This window comes from Monodelphis domestica, chromosome 4, assembly GCF_027887165.1.
Source record: "Monodelphis domestica isolate mMonDom1 chromosome 4, mMonDom1.pri, whole genome shotgun sequence".
Taxonomy (NCBI): Eukaryota; Metazoa; Chordata; class Mammalia; order Didelphimorphia; family Didelphidae; genus Monodelphis; species Monodelphis domestica.
In genome coordinates this window covers 219,337,006-219,357,154 of record NC_077230.1, presented here as the reverse complement: position 1 = coordinate 219,357,154, position 20,149 = coordinate 219,337,006, and the positions used below count along the sequence as shown (strand labels likewise).

Sequence of the window (20,149 nt, the reverse complement as noted above, 5' to 3'; positions counted from 1 at the left end):
CGATGCAGAGACTGAAAAAATGTTTGGCACATCTGGAAAAGGACTTTAAAGGGCTCCAGCTGGACTCAGTTACTGGATTCAGCGTCGGTTGACATTTCCGTCCCTGAGCACTACTTGGGTGAGCTGTTCGTTCGTATGACTTTATTTCAGGCCTCCTGAGCAACACTGCAAAAGGGTTACACGGATGGGTGTTAAAAGATAGCCCACCATGGGAAAAGATGCCCGTGTGAGGAGGGGAGCAAGAACCAGCATTGCCTCCCCAAAGTTAAATCCCTTTCTCTGAAAACATGCAAATCTAGGGAGCAGCTGGGTGGCTCAATGAATAGAACAGTGGCCTTAGAATCTGGAAGATTCATGAGTTCAAATCTGGCCTCAGACACTTAGTAACTGTGTGACCCTGGGCAAGTCACTTCACCCTGCTTGGCTCATTTTCCTTATCTGTAAAATGAGTTGGAGAAGAAAAAGGCAGATTGCTCTAATATCAAACCCCAAATGAGATCATGGAGATCTGGAAACAACTGGAAAAGGGCTGAGTTGCAAACATTCTCTTCTAAGTTTATAGAACGCCTTCATCTCAAAGCAGAAAGGAATTTATGAGGCTATCCAGTCCAAAGCATATTGGAAGAATATCTTCCTTTACAACATCCCTAAGAAGAGTTCATTCCTTGCAATGGGGATAACTTAGAAGCCTTCCCAATAAGATCAGCAATGAGGCAAGGATGCCTATTATCACCACTACTGGGGACAGCTAGGTGGTTCAGTGAATTGAGAGTTAAGTCTAAAGATGGGAGGTTCTTGGGTTTGGAATCTGGACAATTCTTCTTCTTGAGTTCAAATATGGCCTCAGACATTGCCAACTGTGTGTGACCCTGGGCAAGTCATTTAGCCCCCATTGCCTAGCCCTCACCAGCCTTCTGCCTTGGAATCAATACATAGTATTGGTTAAAAAAAAAAAAAAAGAGGGGCAGCTGGGTTGCTCAGTGGATGGAGAGCCAGGACTAGAGATGGGAGGTTCTGGGTTCAAATCTGGCCTCAGACACTTCTCAGCTGTGTGACCCTGGGCAAGTCACTTGACTCCCATTGCCTAGCCCTTACTACTCTTCTAAGCCTTTGGGGACAACTAAGTTGCTCAATGGATAGAGAGCCAAGCCTAGAGATGGAGGGTCCTGGGTTCAAATCTAACCTTAGACATAGCCTAGATATGTGAACCTAGGCAAGTTTTATTTTATTTTATTTAATTGATTAATTAAAAGAATTTTTCCATGGTTACATGATTCATGTTCTTTCCCTCCCCTCCTCCCACGCCCCCTTAGCCAACATGCAATTCCACTGGGTTTACACGTGTCATTGATCAATATCTATTTCCATATTGTTGATATTTGCACTAGGGTGATCGTTTAGAGTCTACATCCCCAATCACATCCCCATCGACCCATGTGATCAAGCAGTTGTTTTTTTTCTGTGTTTCTGCTCCCACAGTTCTTCCTCTGTATGTGGATAGTGTTCTTTCTCATAAATTGAACCCTGGCAAGTTGACTCCATTGTCTAGCCCTTACTGTTCTTCTGCCCTATTAGAATCAATACAAAAGGTAAGGGTTAAAAAAAAAAAAACCCAATAACTAAAGACTTATGACAGGGAGTGCTCTCCACCTCCAGAGAAAGACCTGTTGGAGTCGTCTTTCCCATCAGCGTATTTATGGTTTTATTTTGGGGGTTTTGGTCATGTATGCGTGTGCTCTTATATCAGTGACCAACATGAAAGTATGTTTTTGTATGGCAATAAAAATAAAATTAAGGAAAAATAACAATGACTAAGTCTTCCAATCCTGGAAGCAGTGGAAGCATTAAGCTCTCTGCACCAGAGCGAGGCAAGAAGATATTTTATCTTCTCTTTACCCACCCCCCTCCCTCCGCCAATCCCCTGAGCCATCTTGTAGTAGCGCTACCTGTCCAGCAGGAGACAGCACAGTTCTAGGGGAAGAGAGAATGACAACCAGGTGAGGAAGCAGCCCAACCAGCTCTGGAGCCAGAGCTGGAATCCCGGGCAGAAAGCATTTCAAGAAATGTGGCGCCTGGTCTCTGAGAGGAGAGCCTGCTCTAGCTCTAGAGGTAACTAAGGCTGAGAATCGGGAGTCTAACCATGGAGCGGTGCAGGCACTTCTCTGCCCCCGCCCCCCAAGCAAATGCACCGCATCCAGGAGGCAGCCGCGCATAGGCACAAGAAGAGATTGGATGCTGGCAGCATGACAGGCTCGTTTGCCTTGGCCCCCAGTGCTTCCTCTGTGTGCGCGCCATTATTGGTGTATTTATGGCCACTCTTCCCCGACTTGCTGCGTGTATACACCCAGGCTTCGGGGGAGGTGTTTCTAGGTGCTGTTCTCCCTGTGCCATTAGTGTCTTTCCTTTGAGTAAATTGTTCCATCTAACTGACTATTAAAAAAGAAGCTCGTTGGTGGGACTCTTGCGGTGAGAGCAGCCTCTCTCTGAGGGATGCACGCAATGTGACTGCGTCTCAGATAGCGAGGGAGCCTAGAGGTGCTAGGCTAGGCAAATGCAAATGTTGCAGGTCAGACGGTTTCTGTCATTCATTATAGCGCTCAATGGAGTTACTTTCCCCAGTGTAGAAGATGGCATGTTTTCTGTGCCTGCTCATTTTGAATGGCCTTTCCTGTTTCCTCCCATAGATCCATACAACATCTTGAGGGCTTCTCTGTAGCTCTCAACATAATTTTGTTTTAGTTGTTTTTCAGTCATGTCTGACTCTTCATGACCCCTTGGGGGATTTTCTTGGCAAAGATACTAGAGAGCTTTGCTATTTCCTTTTCCAGCTCATTTTACAGGTGAAGAAACGAAGTCAAACAGGATTAAGTAATTTGCCCAGGGTTACATAGGTAGTCAGTGTCTGAGGTCAGATTTGAACCCATGTCTTCCTGACTGCAGGCCCAGTGCCCTATCTACTATATCTTCTAGCTGCCCCCATGACATCATCTGCATGACTATTAATAGAGCAAACGAGCTATTTAATCAGTTTCCCCTTTTTCACGTTCTATCACCATCGCACCTCATTTTTCTAGTCATGCATTTTAATAATAAAATTTATGCTGTTTCATAGAAATTATGTCAGACTCTACTCATACCTACTCACCATGCATCTCTCCATTATCTATCTGGTAACTGAGAGCTTTAATTCTATTTTTCTAAGAGCTTTAATTAAATTAATTAATAACAATGCAGACTGTTGTGTCTGCCATATAAGAGCGCCAGAAGAATATGTTGTAAAAAACCGAGGATCATTTAAAGGTGATTCCCCCCTACTCTATTCCTATCCAATTCTGAACCAAGATTATTATCCATGCACAGTATCTGACAAAGTTATGCAGACTGGTGGACTATTCCTATGGGCTACCCATCCAACTGCCTGCTACATAATCTGAGTAATAGATATTCCTTCTCCATTTGGTTAGACCAGAATCTTTTGAGTGAATATAAATCTCTCAAGGAAAAGTACAAGATTCCTAGCTTGTTGAAATCAGTACAATGTCATGCACAAACAGGAGCATAGAGAGGACTTAAAGATTCCATTTTCCATTTGCACTATGTATTGCATATTCTCAGTAATGGTGGCAAATACCGTGGACAAGAATATACCTCCAGTTTGATGACCCGCTCAATAATCAGATGGTTATTGAATAAAATTATTGCTGCTCTAAGTAAATTTGGATGATTGAACATATTGTTGGAAGGCACATTATTGAAAGAGGACCTTTCCTAGGCAGCTCCCTAACAGAAAAATCCATCTCTTTAAGTTAAGTTCTCAGAAAATGAACTGCAAATGACAAAGAACAAACTATATGAGAAAATTGCTCCAAATAATTGAGTGATAGAAATGAAAATCTAAACAACCCTGAAGTTTTGCATGCATCTAAGTAAACTGGCAAAGATGACAAAAGATAGAAACGATCAAGACTGGAAGAAAAAACCAGAACATATCTTCTCTAGGGTAGCTGGGAATTGAGCCATCCATTCTGAATTACAATTTGGAATTATGCAAATAAAATGAATAACATTTTTAATGTCCTTCTTTCACCCAGTTTCTCCATTGGTTGGCAAATACCCTAGGGAGATCACTGGCAAAAAGAAATTCATTATATATACAAAATTTCATAGCAACATTTTTTGTAGTAGCTAAGAACTGAAAACAAAGTGGACAATCTTAAATTGGAGAAAGACTAATACAAATTGTGGCACATAAATATAATGGAATGTTACTGTTGTAAGAAAGAACGAATATGATAAATAAAGAGAAGTATCAAAAGACATGAATTGATGAAAAAACAAGTAATCAGAGCCAGGGAGAAAACCATACCCAATGACTACAACACTGACTATAAATTTAAAGAATAATCACAAAATAAATAAATTGAAATTTGTGAAATTATAAAGAATAAGCTTGGCACCAATGAAGAGACATGAAAAGATAACTTTCCTGTCTCCTTTGCAAAGGTAGGGGTCAACAGGTATCAAATATTGTATATAATATCAGGTTGCAGGTATCCCACATCTCAACTTCATTGTGGTTTCAATATATTGTGGGTCAGTATAAGAATTTAAAGGGGAATTTGGTAGGGGGGTTCATGGAAGCCATAGACAATATATGATGACCAGAAGACACAGAAAAAATTTAGAAACTCAGAAATGCACAAAATATATGTAGAATATATAAAGTGAAATTATGAGAAATGAGACCAGAAATGTGAGTTAGCACCGGATCATGGAGGGCCTTGAATGTCAGATTAAGTAGTTTGAGTTGTATGCCTTCAACAATAGGGAGCCACCAAAATGGCTTTTTCAGCAATGAAATAGCATGGTCAGACCTGTGTATTTTAAAAAACTATTTTGGCAGCTAACTATGGGATGTCCTCTTTATTATTACTACATAATCTTTATGACAATGTTTTACAAACCTGTGAAAGTCATTCTTGATGAAAAGACGAATGGGTGGGCTTTCAGAAGTGATTTTCTACAGCAGAAGACCTCCATCAACACAGCTCATTAACTAAAAGATCTAACAAAAATACAAGATCCTGCTGCATTTATTATTTATTAAATTTTTTAAAGCATTTGACTGGGGCAGTGAGGTAGCTCTGTGAATTGAGAGTCAGGCCTAGAGATGGGAGGTCCTGGGTTCACATTTGGCCTAGCTGTGTGACCCTGGACAAGTCACTTAACTCCCATTGCCTAGCCCTTACCACCCTTCCACCTTGGAACCAATACACAGTATTGATTCTAAGACAGAAGGTAAGGGTTGTAAAGAAAAGGGGGGAGACCTAGAGAGGGTAAAGACTGGAAGCAAGTTGGTGATACCAAAGTGAGTAAAGAGGAGGGTTTATAAATGAACTGTATATGAAAGAGAAGAAAGAATCAAATAGGATTCTAAAGTTTCTGAGCTTGAATGACCCGGAGGATAATGGTGTCATTAACAGAAAAAGCAAGTCAGTTGATAGGGAAAAAAAGTTCTGGTTGGAAGGAGGGTGAGTTGGAACCTAGAATCATTAGAACTGAAAGAAACCATCTAGATCAGACCATTTAATCTACAAATAAACAAAGGATTATTTGGAGTTTGGTGAGTAGCTACATCTGAGCCAGAAAGGCCTGTGGTTGGGTGTGTGGATTTGGGAATCAGATGTAATTGAACCCTTAAAAATGGATGAAATTGCTAAGGAAAGTATAAAGAAAGAAGAAGAGCCACAGGCAGAGCCTTCAAGGCCCCCATCCATCACCTTGGACAGTAGAAGATAAACCATCGGGAGGCAGAGAAGAAACATTCCTATAGGTAAAAGAACCAGAAGATGGCAGCATGGTAGACATCAAAGGAGAAAATATTTAGGAAAAAAAAAACATAATCAGTCCTGTCGAAGGCTAAAGAAAGGTGGAAGAGGATGAACACTGAGAAAAATTTATTGTTTTCAGCTTTCAAAAGGTTACTCTGATGGTCTCAAAGAGATCCGTTTGGTGGCAGTCAGAAGCCAGATGGCAATGGACTGAAGAGTACTTGGGCAAAAGGGGGATGGGGTAGAGATTGTAGACATTTCTTTTTAGAATTCAAACAGTGAAGGAGAAGAAAGTAAAGGCTTGCAGAGAAATCTTAGAACAGCAGCTCTGGGCTTATATGGAAAAAAATATTAAGGGTTTAATATGGGATAGGGAAGAAAAAGGAGGAGCGCATTGAATGACTGAGAAATCCGTATTCACCAGCACAGTGATGGTCTTTGCTTAAAGGTATCCATTTCCAGTATGGGCTTAAAATACTATTTTATTACGGCTAATTAAATTACTTCCATTGTTGACTTTGGTGTCTTCAGAGTCTAATCAAGCTCTAGACACTCCAAAGTGCCTGTTTCAGTCACCTTCATGGTCACTGGAACAAATTGTTCTCATTTGCCTATTCTGCCAGGGGAATAATATCCATCATTTAATTTATATATGTAACTATATTATGTAACATATTATATATTTATTATACATTAGATATATTATTATATATTATCTATTACATATATTATGTTATGTTTTGTTATATTATATCATGTTACATTACATTACATTATGTTGTTACATATTATATTATGTTGTTATATTATATCACATTACACTATATATGTATCTTGAGTAGATAAGAAGGATGGACAATGAACTGGCATGAGAATTTAGGTTGAGGATGACGCCAGCAGGATAGATGGCCACTAGGAAATTATATGATGCCTCTTAACCTCTTGCTAGAGAAGTTGTACATTATGACAAGGAAATATGAGACATGGTCAGTGGGATGATTTATTCTGTTTAATTGTATATCTTTGTTACAGAGGAGAATTCTGTTTGGCATGGGGAATTCACTGGGAGGTAGTGTAGATGTTAAAAAGAGCATCAATAGTGTGAGCAGCTGTGTGGCTCAGTAAATTGAGAGTCGGGTCCAGAGACGGGAGGGCTTAGATTCAAATCTAATCTCAGACACTCCTAGCGGTGTGAATCTGGGCAAGTCACTTTACCCCCCCTTGCCTAGCCCTTTCTGCTCTTCTGCCTTGGAACCAGTACATAGTATTGATTTTAAGGGGCAAAGGAAGGTTTTGTTTTGTTTTTAAAGGAGCATCAATAAAGCATTTTTTGAAAAAAAAATAACTTCCATTGTCAATCAAAATCAAATAATCATATCTTAAATAATTTCCTTTCAAATAATTTTATTTAGCAGAGTAACTATTTCACAAAATTATTCTATTTCTTGGGAATTCATTACATAATCTAAAGAAATTAATCAATTTGGAAAGGCCCCAAAACTGAGAAACTCTTTCATTTTATATTATCCTCATGACCAGAGAAGTCAATTCATCTTTCAATATACCTAATAATTATAGATGTTAATGGAGCCTCAAGTGTTAATCTTCCCACAAGGTCTGGCCTAATATCACCCCTACCTCCACACCACTCACCTACAAACATTCCTATTGGGGAAAAAAAAAACCTAATAAAAATACAGGCCTACAGATTGCCGCGCAGCCACCATCCCAGGGACAGAGTGAATTATCTTGCTGCAGTTTTTCCTAAAGCTTGCCGCTTGTTGTCCCAGACAGGAGGCAGACATCTCCTACTGAGGTGAAATTGTTTCTTTCCAACAAAACCAGAAGCCCCAGCCTTGAAAACACACAAACCTGACGGTCAAGGCCACGAGGCTTTGACCTTCACATCGTGTAATCTCAAACAAAACAAGAGACACATTACATACAGCTGCATAAACATCAAAATACATGATGATGTCCTAGAGAAACCTTAAACCCCTATTCAAAAAAATATCTGACTACTCTGGCAATCTTTGGTGTGGCACTAGAAAATTACACTTAAAGGAAGTGGGATATCTACTATATTTAGGAAACCAGCAACCAGCAATTAAGAGACCAAATCAAACAAATGGGGGATACTTTTGATCCCTCCCCCAAAAAATGTAATCTTTTTGGTATTGCACTAGGACTAAGTCACATCAAAAAGAAATGATTTGCTCCTTATGTCTGTGACCTCAAAAACTAAAATTAAAAATTATTTTTAAATACCTTAAAGTTCTTCATGTTTAGATTATAAAGGATCAAAGTTTTAATGTAATCATTAGAATATGTATTCTTCAAAATAAAAAAAAGGATATAGATATATGCCATTCTTTAAAAACCAAAAAAACGGGGATTCTGGGTAGCTCAGTGGATTGAGAGCCAGGCCCAGAGACAGGAGGTCCTGGGTTCAAATCTGACCTCAGACACTTCTCAGCTGTGTGACCCTGGGCAAGTCACTTATCCCTATTGCCTAGCCCTTACCACTCTTCTGCCTTGGAACCAATACACAGTATTGATTACAAGATGGAAGGTAAGGGTTTAAAAAATAAAAAAAAATCAAAATCAAAAAACTTAGCCAGCATATGGCCATGGAGACCTTCCTTAGTGAAAGCCCAATAGAGGAAAAAAAGGGGCTTCCATGACACTTGGTTACAAATGCCTCAGAAACAAGTCAGAAGGGCACTCCCTTATAACTTCCTTCCCATCAGGAATCCTTCTGACAATGATGTCTGCTTAGAGTTTTCCTGTTGTTATTGTCAACATTTTTTATTAGGTTCATTGGATTAAATTCTGCCTTTTGTGTTGGTGTATTTTGAATTAATTTTTCCTTAGTATTATTTGTGGCATCATTATATCATTTCAGGCAATTAAAGAGGAAGGGGGGAGGGAGGTGGTTGTTGCTTCTCTTATTGGCCTAAATAATATATATTGAAAGTATGTAACATAAACTAAATCTTTTCTCAAATTGAAGGGCATTTCCTGTTGTTTCTAATTTCAGACAATTACTTTAGGGGACTCAATGCCCATTGTCTGGCTCCTTTGAAGAAGAGGGAAAATAGCTATAATTTAACTAAAAAGGAGAACGATATAATTAGGACAACCAAAATAAGTGCTTATTAACCAATTATTTGAGGGTTTTTTTTTTCTTTTCAGCCTCCCACAAGGTTATTTTAGGATGAAGATAGTACATATGTGAAACCCTTCCTAAGTGTATCCCTTGTCTCCACAGATCATTTGTCCAAATCTTTGGAAGGATTATTTATATATGAAGAAGAAGGTTCTGGAGTGCCAGGCTCTAACAGGAAAGGAAATGATGCTATTGTAGTAGAACAATGGACCGTTATTGAGGTAAATCAAAATTATCTGGCAATAATTTTATTGGTACTTTTTGTTTTCTAGGTTAGCTTTTTGTTGTTGTTGTTGCCTCATTATTCCTAGATATCTGTTTATAGATGAGAATTGATCAAAAATATATTAGCAGTCTCCTCTCAGATTTAAATCATTTACTTTACATTTAGTCAGATATGGCAAAATTAAACTTTCGTTTAAACTTAACTCTTACCTTCTGTTCAAAAGGCTGGGAAATTGAGATTAAGTGACTTGCCCAGGGTCACATAGCTAAAAATTAAAATTTTAAAGGAAACACAAATATTTAGCTGAAAAACTGATAACAATGTATCCTAAAAAGATTTAACATTCTAATGTAAAATTTAAAGCCTTGTGATACTTTGGCCATATCTGTACAATGCCACAACAAAGAGGAGAAACTTGATATATAAAGTCAGTCAGTCAACTAACTACTTATTTTGTGTAATACTAACAATAACTAGCATTTCTATGCTAATTATGCTAAATGCTTTTTACATATTAACTCATTTGATCCACACAAAAACCCTGGGAGGGAGGTGCTATTATTTTTCCCATTTTACAATTGTGCAAACCAAATCAAAGAGAACTTAAAGGAGTTGCCCAGGTTAACAAGCTAGTAAATGTCTGACTAAAAGCCCAGGATTCTATCCACTAGTCCATCTCCATATGATGACTTTTTTTATGCAATTGACTGGTTGTTTAAGTATTATCCTAGGCACAGTTCAAAGTCCAGGGAATTTTTAAAAATACTCCCTTTTGCCTGGCACATTCTTCCCAATCAGATAGGATATTGCTGAGGGTACCATGCATTCTAAATAATGGAAAAGAAGACTTTGATCTTTCAAGAGCCTGCCTGGCAGAATTTTCTATCCCGAGTGCAAGTATATGCAGCTGTGCATTTTAGGCCATTCTTTTTAGGACCTTTATTTGTAGTTCTGCATTTTTAATAGACTATCTATTTTTAATATTTATGTAGTTCTATAGTTTCATTAGCGTGGCTATTCTTTCTGGTGATTCAGATTGTATCCCATCCAAGCCTTCTTATCCTGGTGAGTCTTGCCCATGTTTCTAGAAAATTTCTCTGCAAAAGATCTGTCCAATATTGGGGCCAGGGATGTGGGGGGAGAAGGAGAAGGAAGATTTCTAGATCTCTTGACATTGCATGGCTACCAGTGGAATATGATGGTTTCCACCCATCATCCTTCATTCTCATTATACAACCAGTCTATTTCCTGTTGTAGTTTTTAAAAATATCATTGTGGGGAAACTTTTAGTGTAGAAGCACTCCCCACTGGTGTTGATTGTCAATTCCTCTAAAAGAGGTCAAAGGTAGAACTTGAACTCATGTCTTCCTGCCTCCAAAACTAGCTTCCTAAGCCATGCTGTCTCTTCACAATCAAACATTTCTTTAATAATATCTTTCATGCATCTTCTTATTGAGAATACGCTTGACCCTTCTCACGGCTATGATACATCTCTCCATCATCCCTTGGATGACTTACAACTTTAATTCTTTGAGGACTATGGAATTTATTCCACTGCTTTTGCCAAATATCATCATCAGAAGATTATTGTTGTTACAAAAATGAAGTCCTGTTTCAGGAAGACACTTGGGATTATTAAAAGCACTAAAAATCTTCACAAAGGCAATCTAGCCCACAACCTTCTTTCTATTCAATTCTAAACAATCTCCACTTTTACTGGAATTCTTTCCCAACTCCTAGATTCTAGTGCTTTCCCTCTCTTAATTATTTCCTATTTATCCTGTATATAGCTTGCTTGTGTATATTTATTTGTATGTTATCTCTCCCATTAGATTGTAAGCTCCTTAAGGGCAGGGACTGTCTTTTGCCTCTTTTTTGTTTCCCTAGAGATTAGCACAGTGCCTGGCACTTAGTAGGAGCTTAATAAATGTTTAGTAATTGATTGGTTGGTCTTGGATAGAACATCCAAATTAATGCCATCATGGATACATATATATTTTTGAGTTACTTTCCACTGACTTCCCCCTCCTCAAGACATCTCCTTTGTAACAAATGATGGTCAAGTAAAATGAATCAACACACAGACCATGAATGAAAATATATGCCTTATTTTATGCCTATCATAGCCTTTTATAATATCTTTAACCCCACCTTCTAATTGATAATCTGGATGGTCCTTTCCCTAGGTCCTCTGAATCTCTCCACCATCCTTTAGGTGTCTTACATCTTTAATTCTTGGTAGACTATGCTGACCAGCTCTCTTCTTGATGAATGTGTTCATGATATATGTAAAGATAATTTTAGAGTTGTGACTTAAAATCTAAATTTAATTGGTCACCAGGGAAAATCCCAAATAATAAAATACCCAAGTCAGCTGGAAATTTATGGTGATTTAATTGCTATAGTGGAAAGAGATTAAAAAGAAGGAAGAAGGAAAGGGAGTAGGATTTCTCCTGCCTGGCTTGTGCCAGAAAGAAGACCAGAGGCTCTAGAAAGTAAGGAGGAAGGAATCAGCCTGAACTCCAAAAGGGCTTAGCCAAGATGTCTGAGCCTGAATCAGCTCAAGGGCAAACTCAGCACCAAACCCAGACAAATAGCTGCCACCACACCAAGATGTTGGAACACTTAGCATGCTGCCAGCCAGAGTCGCCTCTCCGGGGAAAGAGGCAGAGAGAAGAAGTGACATGCCTTATATAGACGGTTTTATGCCACTTTCCAGTGTCTCGTCTGTATCAATGATAGCTTAGCTTGACTTAGGACAGCCCAGGGGTCTGTCCGATGTTTCTGATTTGTCATTTCCTAGTACATGCCCGTGTGATGTGGGTGTGCACATTCCTGGGTGCTAGACCAAGCAAGATGGAGAGAATCTAAAAATCACATATATAGGTGTCTATATAGTCTATATACTCTAAATAGTCTACAAGACGTTGGTCTCTCTTATTTCTTACTCCTAAGCCATGTTAGTTAGGTTAACCCTTGGAGAGCAAACATAGTCTATTTCTGAAACCATAATCAAGAATATTCCAGCCTGATGGACTCTTCCAGGCTTTGCACTCTTCTAGCATAACAATTAAGAACTCCAGATCACTACCTTACCAAATAAGGCACCAGAGTAAGACTTTGTGAAGGATCTATTTTCTTTTTTAAAAATTGATACATCTTGTCTTGACATATCAATCATGTCCCAGTAACCTACACCACCACTACCCCAATACACACACATATACATACTTTCTCCCCCCAAAAAAATAACTAAAATTATCCAATGTAGGTGGAACTAGAATTAGGATTGACAAAGAGGAACTTTGTCACTGGGCACTGAATTTAGAGCAAACAAAAATAACTGACTTAGAACCTCTTTTTTTTTAACCCTTACTTTCTGCCTTAGAATCAATATAGGAAGCGGCAGAGGCCAGATATGAACCTAAGACCTTCCATCTCTAGGCCTGGCTCTCCATCCACTGAGCCACCCAATTGACCCCAACTTAGAACCTCTTTAACAAAAATAATTAGGTAAAATTGGAAGGTATCAAATTGCTGAACATAATTATTCACTTCCCTAAGGGCCATAACCTATGTGAGCTCTTTCCTGACTCAGCCTTTCTCCAGATAGAAACCTCCCTCATAGTGTCCCAAAGTTGCCATAACCTAGGATCATAGGTCCAAGGTCTCTGATTTGCTTCTTATTTTAACAATCCTTACATTGTGTCTTAGAATTGATACTAAATATTGATTCCAAGACAGAAGATCAGGATGAGCTGGGCAATTGGGTTTAAGTGACTTACCCAGACTCACAAAGCTAGGAAGTATCTGAGGCCATATTTGAACCCAGGATTTTTGGTCTCTAGGTCCTGCTCTCTATCCAGCTAGCTGCCCCATCTAACTTACTTTTGAAAGTAGATCCAAGGGCAGTTTTCTCACCATTTACCCCTTATTTTTATGCTAGCCTTAGTACTAGAATTACTAGTTATAACAGTGAGTTTAGTGCCTATGACTGACAATAAATGAAACTTTCCATTCTTATAGTTTGCCATTTCTTAACAGAAAGGATGGGAATGTATTTTTAACCCCAGTCATCTGGAACCTCCATTGGCAACTCTAATTGATCTGAATTCTGTTGTCTTAGTGTCTTTATTCATGTTTCTATAGTCAATGAGTATTGGTCCTTTTTTCTTTGCTCTGCATCAGCCCATATAAATCTTCCTATTTTTCTCTGAACTGTTCAGTAATATTCTGCAATTCATTTAGCCATTCTCCAATCATTATACATCTATTTTTTCTAGTTCTTTGCTAATACTAAAAATACTACTGTACTTGAGGTGATTTTTGGATCTTTCTTTTCCTTCTTTGATAGATGCTTATTAATGGCATCTTTGAATCAAAGGTTTTGGAGGGACAAAGTCTTTCATAATTTGTTTTATTACCCCAAAGATTGCAAAAGAGGTACATTTATGACATGAAAATGTTTCATTACATTCATACATCACAGTTTGTTTAATTATTCCTCAATTATTTAGCTCATAATTTTTATTTCCAGTTTCTTTTCTATTATGGCTAGCACTCTTTTTAGATATAGCAAATTTTTATATCAATGTGTATTGGTAGCATTAACTTTCATATAAGAAAGCCACATGCCAGATAGTAGAATAAATGTAGAAGATCTATTTTCCATGAAACTAGAAAACACAAGGTAGCAAAGTATTAGGGAGGGTCCCAAGTACAAATTTTTCAATTCAATCTGAACAAATATAAAGTGAAAAAACCTTCATATCCAGTCTCTCTCTGATCTGCTTCCTGCCTCTTCCCTGGGTCCATGAATTGCTGTAGAAACTTGAAGAGGGCCACCAAAGCCTCTTCAATAAAATGAAATCCTTCTTTCCCTCAGTTTCCCCAAGCTCATATCCCAGTAGTTATTCCTGGAGGATCACAGATTCATAAATTTGATACAAGGACTACAGAAGTCATCTAATCCAGCCCCCTATATTCTCACAGACAAAAAGTGTCCCAAAAGACTTTGTGCAGTTTTAAACTTTAATAACTTAAATACAAATAAATAAGCTTTAATAGCTTAAAACAATACAATCTTTTGGGGAAACCCTGCATACATGGCCCAGTTAAAGAGTAAAACAATGAAAAATAATGTATCTAGCAGGTTAGAGGAAGGAGAAATAGAAAGGGGCTGAAGTTTCCAGGAAAAGTTTCCCAGAGGAGGCAGAATTTGGCCCAAACCTTGAAAGAATTGGTGGGAAAATATAAGAAAATTCAAAACATGAGCTGCATTTTTATGAAATGTCAGTACGTTAAGGATCTGTGATTTCATCTTTGGGAACATTCTCAGTGTGAAAACTAATTTTCACCAACATATATTAAAATACAACTGTAATATATATGTATATGATATATTTGGGCAGCTAGGTGGCACAGTGGATAGTGTCAAGCCTGGAATCAAGAAGACATCTTCATGAGTTCAAATTAGGCCCCAGATACTAACTATGTGACCCTGGACAAGTCACTTAACCCTATTTCCCTCAGTTTCCTCATCTGTCAAATAAGCTGGGAAAGGATATGGGAAACCACTCCAAGTATCTTTGCAATGAAAACCCAAAAAGAGGTCACAGAGAATCAGAGGGGATTGAAGAATGACTAAAATATGAGAGACAGAGACAGACAGAAGATAGATGATAGATAAATAAATAGATTAGATAGATAGATAGATAGATAGATAGATAGATAGATAGATAGATAGATAGATAGATAGATAGATAGATAGATAGTAGATAGTAGATAGATAGTAGATAGTAGATAGATAGATAGTAGATAGATTTTTACCCAAGTTTTGAAACTAAAAATTCTCACAGAGACAGGTACAATTTAGATGAAATAAATCTGTAAATTCTAAAATAATCTCTAATATCAATAAAAATCTAAACAAATAAATCTACAAAACCAATTACAGGATTTCAAGCCTAGTTACCTAGATGTCAGCCCTCTATGTAAACTTAGTCAGATAAGAGAAGAATAATGTCATTTGTGTCTGTCTTCATGGATGCATTTGGCTGAGTTTCTAGAATCCTTTACCAGAAAGTTGGAACCAAAATGTACCTCTTTTGCAATCTTTGGGATAATAAAACAAATTATGAAAGACTCTGTCCCTCCAAATCCTTTGACCTAGAGATCCCACTAATAAGTATCTATCAAAGAAGGAAAAGAAAGATCCAAAAATTAACTCAAATACTTATAGAAGTATTTTTAGTATTAGCAAAGAACTAGAAAAAAATAGATGTATAATGATTGGAGAGTGGCTAAACAAATTGCAGAATATTACTGAATTGTAAGAAAGGAAGACAAAAAATTCAGAGATGCAAAGGAGTGATCAGGAAAACATTCTACATAATGTCAATAAAAATGAAAATAGAAAAAAACAATAGCAACAAAAATTGAAACTAAATGCTCTGTAATCACAATGACTAAGTTTGGCAGCTGGTAACACCATAGATAGAGCACTGGGCCTGGAGAAAGGAAGAGCTGAGTTCAAATCCAGCCTTAGACACTAGCTGTGTGACCCTGGGCAAATCACTTAACCTCTCTCTGCCTCAGTTCAGCTATGAAATGAGGATCCTAATAGGACCTGTCTCACAGGATTGTTATGAGAATCAATTGAATTAATATTTGTAAATCGCTTTTTTCCATTTTGCTTTCTTCTTTCTTTTTTATTCTTAAGAAATCACTTTGGGGGGGGGCAGATAGGGAAAATATGTTACAATATGAAGATTATGTGAAAATATATCAGTAAATTTAAAAGTAAAAAATATACCAAGACCATCTAGTCTTGGGACCAGAGTAAATGGGAGAAGAAAACGGTAAGGTTATATCTTGCTTCCACCCAGTAGTTTCTTGAAGCAAAATAGTTTCTGGATTGCAAAGGAATTATTAGAAACTACTCTTCAGTTTGTCATGTTATCTATTTTGGGTTATTTATGTTACAGAGGTCTCTATTATAATTGGTCATGATCTGAGTTTGCCTATCACCCACTAATTACCATTTTTTAGCATTAACTGTGGTTTCTTATAACATATGTTTAATTACTTTACATTAACAAAATGGACATACAGAGTACTTACATGTTTCTATATTTATTTATGCAGGGCTGTGAAATTAAAACTGATTATGGTCCCTTACTGCATACTCTGGCGGAGTTTGGATGGCTCTTGACGAGTGTACTTCCAACACCCATATTAAGACATGACAGGTACCATGAAAGTGTATTTCAACATTGGCATTACATTTTTAAATTAAGTTATAGGTTATTTCTTAGAGACCCGTATTTCACAAGACTTTCCAAATTGATTTCATAAAGAGGTAGAGTTTTAGATGTGGAAGATAGAATAAATATAATCCAGTTTTGTTGTTGTCATTTTCAGTCATGTCTGACTCTTTGTGACCCTGCTTGGGGTTTTCTTTTATTTTTAATTTAAAAAATTTTAATAATAAATTTCCACATAAGTTTTCCAAATTTATAGGATCCAAATTGTCACTGTCCCTTTTTCCTTCCTCCTCCTGGAGCCAACAAGCAATTCAATCTGGGTTATACATGTATTACCACACAAAACATATTTCCATATTATTCATTTTCATAAGTGAATAATCTTATAAAACAAAAACCTGATTTGTGATTTTCTTGGCAAAGATTCTGGGATGGTTTGCCATTTTCTTCTCCAGCTCATTTTGTATAGGAGGAAACTAAGGCTAACAGAATTGATTTGCCTAGGATCACACAGATAGAAAGTATCTAAAGCCAGATTTGAAGTCAGATTTTCCTCCAGGTCTGGCTCTGTACCACCTAGCTGCCTATAATCTAATTTGCCCCTCTCGTTTAATGAGTAAAAAAAATAAGTCCCAGAGAAGTTAATCATTTGCTAATGGTTGTCTAACTATTTAATGACAGATCAGAGCTAAAACCCAGGTCTCCTGATCCAGAGCTCTTTCTGCCTCAGTCACCTTTTCCACAAGGAATTGAAACAAGTGTATTTATTGTGGTGACATTTCGGTAAAATGGAAACTTTTTCTTTTTCAATTGGAAAATCTGAATAAAGAAAGAGCAGTTAGAACCTACAGATGGGGAGAAAGTATCTATCCCAACAGACACAATGCTCTGGTATCCTACATTGTAGCTACAAAGTTCTACGCACACCCCTCCTGACACGATTGTCCAGTTGGGGAGTCCAACTTAGGTCTGGAGATAAAATAAGACTTAGAGAAACAGAAGCAGCCCTCGGACCACATTAGCAGTTCAACTCTTTAAGTTGACCCAAGCTAGTAAATATACATTTAACTACTGAATTCTCACCACAAATCAGAATGACTTGTGAGAAAACTCCTCTTCTTAGATACTACATCCTTCAGCATTCAGATTTGTCCCATTTCTCTTCCCCTTCTCCAAGTCTACTATGATTGTCTCCTGGGAACACTAGAAAGAGCTAACTAGAGAAATTGAGTCATCTTTTTTTCCAACAAACCTGAACAGTAGAAGTCTAGCTAGAAATGTTTTCATCTGAAGCAAAAACATTTTGTGGGACAAGAGAGAAAGGAAGGACACAGAGAACAGAAAGTTCAATTATGAGTCAATGGAGAAAGTGGCCAAAAAGGTAGTGATAGGATCCCAGGTATATCAGCTGCAAGTAAACTGAGGCAATCTATGTTAATTGACTTGCCCAGAGTCACACAAATAATAAGGTGGCAGGAGCCCATAAAATGAGATGAAAGAACAGTGATCCCCACAAAGAATAAGTAAACTCTCCCTTACATTAATGCTCTAGGGCGAAGTCTCATTCTTCCTATCCTAATTATTTTTTTCTCCCTAACAATAAACATATTTATGTTTTAAGACTTTTCTCTATTTTGCTCATTGAAAATGGGCACAAAGAAATGAACAAGTCCCCCACTCTAAAATTTTATGCCTTAATAGCAAATAATTTTTCTAGTGTGGTTACTTGCACTGATATTTAAACACACACCCAGATTATGAGCTTCATGAGGATAAGGATCATGCCTTATTCAGTTTTTGTACCTCTCTCAGGACCTATGCTTAGCTGCAGAGAGCTAGGAGGGGCCTTACAGATCATTTGGTCCAACGACCTTATTTTTTCAATTTAGGAAATGGAAACCCAAGGAAATTAAATGATTTTCCCAGGATTATGCAGATAGTAATTAGTATAGCCAAGATTTTGTTTTATTTTATTTTAAGAACCCTTACCTTCTGTATTAGAATCAATACTAAGTATTTCTTCCAAAACAGAAGAACACTAAGGGCTAGACGATGGGGTTAAGTTACTTTCCCAGGGTCACACAGCAAGTGTTTCAGGTCACATTTGAACCCAGGACCTCTACTCTCTAGGCTTGGCTATTCATCCACTGATCCACCTAGCTGATCCCTATAGCCAAAATTTTAAAGCAAATCCCCTGAGTCTAAATCCGAGTTCTTTCCAATCTGTCACCTGGAGGCATTTAATAAATGGGTGTTAAAGTTGAAGGAAGAGACAAGTCAGAACACTCTTCACTTTCTTATTCAGCAGAATCATCAAATGGAGGAATTGTTGCTGTTCCATCTCAGGGTTCATCCACTCTCACTAGCCAACATAAACAAGGCTGGCACTACAATAGGGTGATCTTTCCCCTCCTTTTAAGGGCTAGCAAACCTATAACATGCATTCTCTTGCCCCACAACAGCTTGTGTTCTTGAATGAAAATGCACTCACTTCAGAGTAGGGGGAATTAAGAATCATTGAGTAACAAAATATTGCTCAATCAGAGGGCTGCTAAGTGGCTCTGTGGATAGCCAGGCCAGAGAACTAAGGGGTTCTGGGTTTAGATCTAGATTTAGGCACTTGCTAACTGTGTGAGCCTGGGCAAATCATTTAACTCCCATTGCCTAGTCCTTACCACACTTCTGCCTTGGAGCCAATACCCAGTATTGATTCTAAGATGGAAGGGAAAGATGTTTTGGGGTTTTTTTAATATCATCAATCAGTTCAGCTTTTTGGTATCCAGGGTTGTTTTTGCAACATTCCTCAAGATGCAGGTTGTAGCCCCATAGGGTTTCCCAGCTTTTCCTAGTTCATTATGGTAAAATTAATAATTCATATTTATGTAGCCCTTTAAAGTTTTTAAAGTGCTCTATAAACATTATTCTGATTTGATCTTCATAACATCCCAATGAGGTGGAGAGGTGAAAACACTTTTTTATTCCCATTTTACAGATGAGGAAAAAGAAATGAAGAGAGGCTAGGTGAGGTCACACAATAAGTAAATGCAAGAGCTGGGATTTAATCCCATATCTGTACTACACCAACGTAAGTCAGTTTATCAATACATACTAGGATTAAGCATGGAAAGAAACTCTCTTCCCCATACCAAGTTATCCAGTGGTCTAGAATCAGTCTCTCCCAACCTCCATCTCCTCTAACCATTATACAGAGATACAGTGGCACCATATTCCCTTAATCCAGATGTATAAGGAAGGCAAAAAAAACAACAAAAAACACCTTCTCTTTTGATGTCCCCTCCCAAGTACTTCTCTTTATAGTAACTCTACCAAACAACTTTTCCTCAATACATTATACTTTAGACCTTTACTTACTCATAGGATCCAGACTTTCTTTCCCCATCTTTTTCCCTTATCCCCAGGAGAAAATGAGAGAAAGATAAAGAGGGAGAGAGAGAGAGGGAGAGAAAGAGAGAGAAGGTCTAAATATAATATATTATATATATAATTTTATATATATATATATGATGGAATATATAATATATTAATTTATACACACACACACATATATATATTCCATTCCATTTCCTTAGTGTCTTGCTATACTTTCCACTAATTTAGTATAGATTAATTTATCAGGGTGATATGGTTAATTGCATGA

At 37.6% G+C, this 20,149-nt stretch overlaps 1 protein-coding gene across 6 annotated transcripts in view; it reads left to right on the top strand.

Moving 5' to 3' along the window:
• The window catches only part of RFTN2 (raftlin family member 2), a 95,546-nt gene that overhangs the window by 36,546 nt on the left and 38,851 nt on the right, over window positions 1–20,149 (top strand). For all 6 annotated transcript variants that reach the window (XM_056794163.1, XM_056794164.1, XM_056794161.1 and 3 more), the window contains exons 6-7: window positions 9,103–9,221; window positions 16,373–16,476. In XM_056794163.1, coding sequence (XP_056650141.1) covers window positions 9,103–9,221; window positions 16,373–16,476 — 223 coding nt within the window. The remainder of the gene's footprint in view (window positions 1–9,102; window positions 9,222–16,372; window positions 16,477–20,149) is intronic.